The 5,384-nt window shown below is 49.9% G+C and overlaps 1 protein-coding gene across 1 annotated transcript in view; it reads right to left on the reverse strand.

Moving 5' to 3' along the window:
- Positions 1 to 5,384, reverse strand: part of LOC107660733 (uncharacterized) — a 10,448-nt gene that overhangs the window by 1,516 nt on the left and 3,548 nt on the right. Inside the window, exon 2 of the mRNA XM_016450133.1 lies at positions 3,575 to 3,779. Within this exon, the coding sequence (XP_016305619.1) occupies positions 3,575 to 3,779 (205 nt within the window). The remainder of the gene's footprint in view (positions 1 to 3,574; positions 3,780 to 5,384) is intronic.

Consider the following 5,384-nt stretch of genomic DNA (forward strand, 5'->3'; position numbering starts at 1 on the left):
GGGGGGGGGGGGGGGGAGTATAAGCTCAAATGTGAGGAGAAAAAGGGTATACAAAACTCTGGACTTCATTTTGTAACACCTGTACTTAATCTAAAAGAGAAATAAACACGTGTATGAAGTCAGAACCAAACAAATGTGTTTGAATGGACAAAATGAATGACTTTTAGATCACTAACAATTTAAACATACTGACCCTGTTAACATCCAAATCTAAGATAAAAAACAACAACAACTCAATTTTGTTAATAAAATACTACAACACAGTAAGAATAAAAAATACAGGTATACATAGTTTTGCTATCATTAGTTTGGTAAAGATCTTACATTTTTTAAGGGATTACTTACAACCTTAATAGAAAGATGTTAATTTGATATTGCAGTCCTCTAATAACGCTTGAAGCTCACAGAAGTAAAACAGATCCAGTATACATATTAATACAGTATATGTATTAAGCTCAGATTAGTATCATGCAATAAAATTAAAATATGTATTTAAAAGAACATCTCGGTCACATCATGACCGACGAATTGGGATCTCGCTTCGAGAGACCAATCTACTTCGAGTGTAAACTAAATGGCGACAGGACGTTCCACTTGGAACAGGAATGTTACGGAAGCCCCATCCATCCCGAAGGAGGTTTCGGAAACACTTACACATATGATCAACCGTTTAGGTGCATATGGAAGATTAGCGGTGATCGTAACCCTCTTGGAAATGGCAGAAGTCTGCCGGGGAAACACGGGCTCTGAGGCTATACCGTGGACTTTACACATATGGGATCCACTTAGGTCTCTACATATTGAACCCAGCCCTCTACCGGTTCTCACGGATTCATCGAGTGAGGGCCTGGCACTGAATGTTCCACCACGTCTGGCTGCCGAGGGGATGGAGGAGCTCGACAGGGTCTACAGTACGGACACTCTGGAGCAGTTTTAGCAAGCCGACACTAAACCGGGGCCTCTCAGTGCTTCTACCCATTTGAGGTGAGAACACAGGTCGCCCAGCCCGCAGCTCTACAAATATCTGCCAGCGAGGCGTCACGAGCCAGTGCCCAGGAGGATGCAACACTTCTAGTCGAGTGAGGTCGCAACCTGAACGGGGAGGGCACATCCTGTGCCTGATAAGCCAGGTTGATGGCATCCACTATCCAGTGGGCCATCCTCTGCTTAGAGACGGCATTCCCTGGCATTCTCCTTCTGCCGGCCTCCGTGACAGACAAAGAGATGGTCTGAGGTCCTAAAGCTTTGCGTCTGGTCTACGTAGCATCTCAAGACTCGGACGGGACAAAGCAATGCAAAGCTTGGGCTAGGTTCTGCCTCCTCCGGGGGCAGCGCTTGCAGGTTTACTACCTGATCCTTGAAGGGGGTAGTAGGAACCTTGGGCACATAGCCGTGCCGGGCCGGGGCCTCCGGATCACCTAGGAGTCAGCTGGCCCAAACGCTAGGCACAAATCGTCGACCGAAAAAGTGTGCAGGTCCCCTACCCTCTCGATGGAGGCCAGTGTAAGCAGGAGCAGAGTTTTCATTGAAAGAAACTTTAGCTCGACTGACTGCAAAGGCTCAAATGGGGCCTGCTGTGGTGCTTGGAGCACTAGAGACAGGTCCCAAGAGGGTATAGAGGGTCTTCTCGGTGAGACGAGCACCACTCGATGAATAGGTTCCACTTCAAGGCGTAAGCGTGTCTCGTGGACGGTGCTCTCGCCGAAGTGATGCTGTCAACTACCTCTTGGGGTAGGTCACCTAGAACTACCACGTCCCGTCCAGGGACCAGACATGAAGTTTCCAGAGGTCTGGATGTGGGTGCCACAGGGTGCCCCATCTCTGAGTCAGTAGAACCTTCCTCAGAGGAATCTGCCAAGGAGGGGCTGTCACGAGGAGCATTGGTTCCGGGAACCAGGTCCGAGTGGGCCAATAAGGCGCCACGAGCAGGACCTGCTCCTCGTCCTCCCTGATCTTGCACAGTGTCTGTGCGAGAAGGCTCACTGGGGGAAACACATACTTGCAAAGGCCCCGCGGCCAGTTGTGTGCCAGTGCGTCCGTGCCAAATGTTCCTTCAGTCAGGGAGTAAAACAACTGGCAGTGAGAAGTCTCTGGAGACGCAAACAGGTCTACCTGAGCGGCTCTGAAACGTCTCCAAATCAGCTGGACCGTCTGGGGATGGAGTCTCCATTCTCCTGGGAGCGTAGCTCGTGAAGCTCGTCGGCCGTATGGTTGAGCAGACCCGGAATGTGAATGGCACGAAGTGACCGCAGAACCTTCCGACTCCAAAGGAGGAGGTGGCGGGCGAGTTGCGACATGGGATGGGAGCGCAGACCACTTTGTCGGTTGATGTACGCAACGGTCGCCGTGTTGTCCGTACGGACCAGCACGTGCTTGCCTCATAAGCGCCCTTTGAGACAGTTCAAGGCAAGGCGCACCACTAACAACTCTAGGCAATTGATATGCCAGTGGGTTTGAAGGTTTGGCGACAGGCTGGTGTAACTTGAACCCGGTGAGTGCTGCGCTGCCATGCCCACCTCGGGACTCGGCCATGAAACCAGCGGAACCACCGCCGTACCCGCAGTGGGGCAGTGAGGTGGAACGCAGGGACCCAACTCGGGCGGGACCGAAGAGGGGTCTGAGTGTGCGGTGCAACGCTTACCTGGTTCCACAGTTTGGCAGAGGGTGCATGAGTAGGGCACCGCCGTACCCGCAGTGGGGCAGTGAGGTGGAACGCAGGGACCCAACTCGGGTGGCTCGTGGGCAGACCAAAGAGGGGTCTAAGTGTGCGGTGCAACTCTTACCTGGTTCCACAGAGTTTGGCAGAGGGTGTGTGAGTAGGGCCTTGTTGACGCCGCCCGCTGCTGCTTGCTGGCGATGGAGGAGGATGAGTGTGGTCCGGTGTGGGTCCGTCCGCGACTCTCCGTGCCCTCCTGGGACCCAGAAATAGAGAAAACTGCTCTCCTGTCGAGATTTTTGGAAACCAGATTCTCCACCCGGCCCTCCTCCATCGTTGGACAGACCAGACGAGTACCTACCGACCCGGGAGGGGAGGCACGGATTGCCCTGCCGGCTGGAGGTGGTATTAGGACACAACTGCATTGGAACTGACCGCTCCACCGGGGGGACCCCCGTATATACCCCCTAGCTGCACCACCGTCGAGAGTGGTAAAGGAGGAAGAGTTAGCAGGTCGGTTTCCAGCAGAAAAAGGTGCCTTCCACAACCTGGTAAACCCCTCATGCACCTCCGGGAAGAACCAGTTGTCCAACCTTGAGGGCCTGGGACACGGTGGAGGTCTCCACTCGAGCCCTACCCTCACGGCAGCCTGGGAAAGCATAGCTGTCATTTCCAGATCTGATTCAGGTATTGCTACCGTCCCGGAGGGGGACAGCGCAGCCGAATCTTCCTCTCCAGAAAGCTCCAGCTCACCCTCCGATGCAGCGATCGACATCTGATCATTGGGAGGAGCGCCAAAGGATACTGCTGGTACACTCCTTGTAGAAGGCCCAACACGTTCCTTTGACAGCTCAACTGGTTGCGGAGTGCAAGAGGAGCGATGGTCCCCCGAGGGTTGGTTCCTGAAGTAGCCCCTGCCTGACTGCCGCCATGACGAGAACTAGATCGAGGCAGAAGCAGCGGAGCTCCGCCCCTTTTGAGGTAACGGATCTTGGCCTGCAACTCCGAGATGGTAATCTTCCCGCAATGAGAAGATGACTCATCCACAAACGACACCCCAACATGCTTAATGCCCAGACACGTGAGGCAGCGATCATGACAATCACCCGATGCCAGGTAACGACTGCATCCAGAAACGCACGGGTGATATGTTGTCTGTAGCAAGACGCAACGTCGTCTTCACAAAGACGCAACATCGAGTTTGTCAGACGCAACGTCGTCTTTAAAAAGACGCACCCGTGAATGCTCTTTTAGAGAAAAAAAAGCTCTTTTAGCGTGCTGAAGCGCACAGGGGAGATGGCCGCCTGCAACACAATCGGGGTAGTGCAGCCTGATGTGTGCAACCCACCCGACACGGGAACCACTACCACTGAAGCGCCGTACCGCCAACACCAAGAGCTCCAATGAGCGTGCTCTGAACTCGTTCAGTCTTCTTCTCTCAGTAGAGTAGTCAGGAGCAAAATGATGTGATCGCTTGGCTCCAAAGCGAAAAGCTAGGTATGCATTGCACCTGCTACCTTTTTATGCTCATGCTGTGATCAGCGGCAGCTGGATGCAATCATCACATGCCAATGTCCATTGGCTCGTTTAGTTTACACTCTTAAGTAGATTGGTCTCTCGAAACGAGATCCCAATTCGTCGGTCACGACGTGACTCGTAGTGACCGATTGAAAGGGAACTAAAGAGCCCTGGTTATGATGAATGTGTCAATTTTGTAGTATGTCTCATTTTAGGCTGCGTCCTCTTTTATACACGGTGGTGTTCAAAGATCAAACACTCACACTTTGAAGTTTGACTGGTTGTTTTAAAAAGGGGCAGAACAATTTTCTTAGAGTTTCTTTACAGACTAGGGGCCTCATGTATAAAACTCTACATAGATTTCATCCTAAATGTGTGCGTATGCACAAAAGCTAGATTTTGCGTACGTACAAAAGTTTTCAGATTTATAAAGCCATGCGTACGCCAGAACCTGCGCAAAATTCCCTTTGTCATACCCAGTCGGCGGAAGATTGTGCTTACATGAATCTCCTCTCTGAAATAGGCATTTATGGAGCTTACAACGCCTAGTTTTAATATGCATAACGTCATCTGCATAATTTCCATGCATATTCCATCCACGTGACACCATGTTTAACGCAGTTAAGGGTAGGAATATGTTAGGAAAATATGAGATACGGACTATAAATGCGTTTTGAGACATCACTATTCTAATTTATGCAATTTGCCTAAAAGGTAAACATATATATTTAGAATGTTTATAGCCTATATTTTTATGGAAAGAGATAGACCTTATTTTTTTGCAGTGTAAATAGCTGTCTGACTCACCGCGTCAATAACAAAACATTTTGAAAATAAAACGCGCATATCTTACATTTTCCTTCAAATTCTATCTTTTAAATATGGTGTTTGTCACAATATTGGGAAGAGCACGAAAGGGGCTATCACTAGGATACTGTCTGTGCATGACACCTGTGAACAGAGGTTCTAGAGTACTGTCATCAGACCTGTTCAAACCAGCCAATGGACTGTTTTATCAACGAGTGCATCCTTATGTCTGTCGTTACCGTCTATGTTCCAAAGCCATCAAACAAAGTCAAGTTCACAAAAATGATCATTATTATTGCCGCAAAAGTATTTTCTCAGAACATGAGTTGTGCTATTTAGAACACAATTTAAAGTGGAATTGTCATACGCCAAGCAATCCTCGCTGTGATTAAAACATTAAATC

The sequence above is a fragment of the Sinocyclocheilus anshuiensis genome, unplaced genomic scaffold (assembly GCF_001515605.1).
Source record: "Sinocyclocheilus anshuiensis isolate Anshui unplaced genomic scaffold, SAMN03320099.WGS_v1.1 scaffold1823, whole genome shotgun sequence".
Classification (NCBI taxonomy): domain Eukaryota; kingdom Metazoa; phylum Chordata; class Actinopteri; order Cypriniformes; family Cyprinidae; genus Sinocyclocheilus; species Sinocyclocheilus anshuiensis.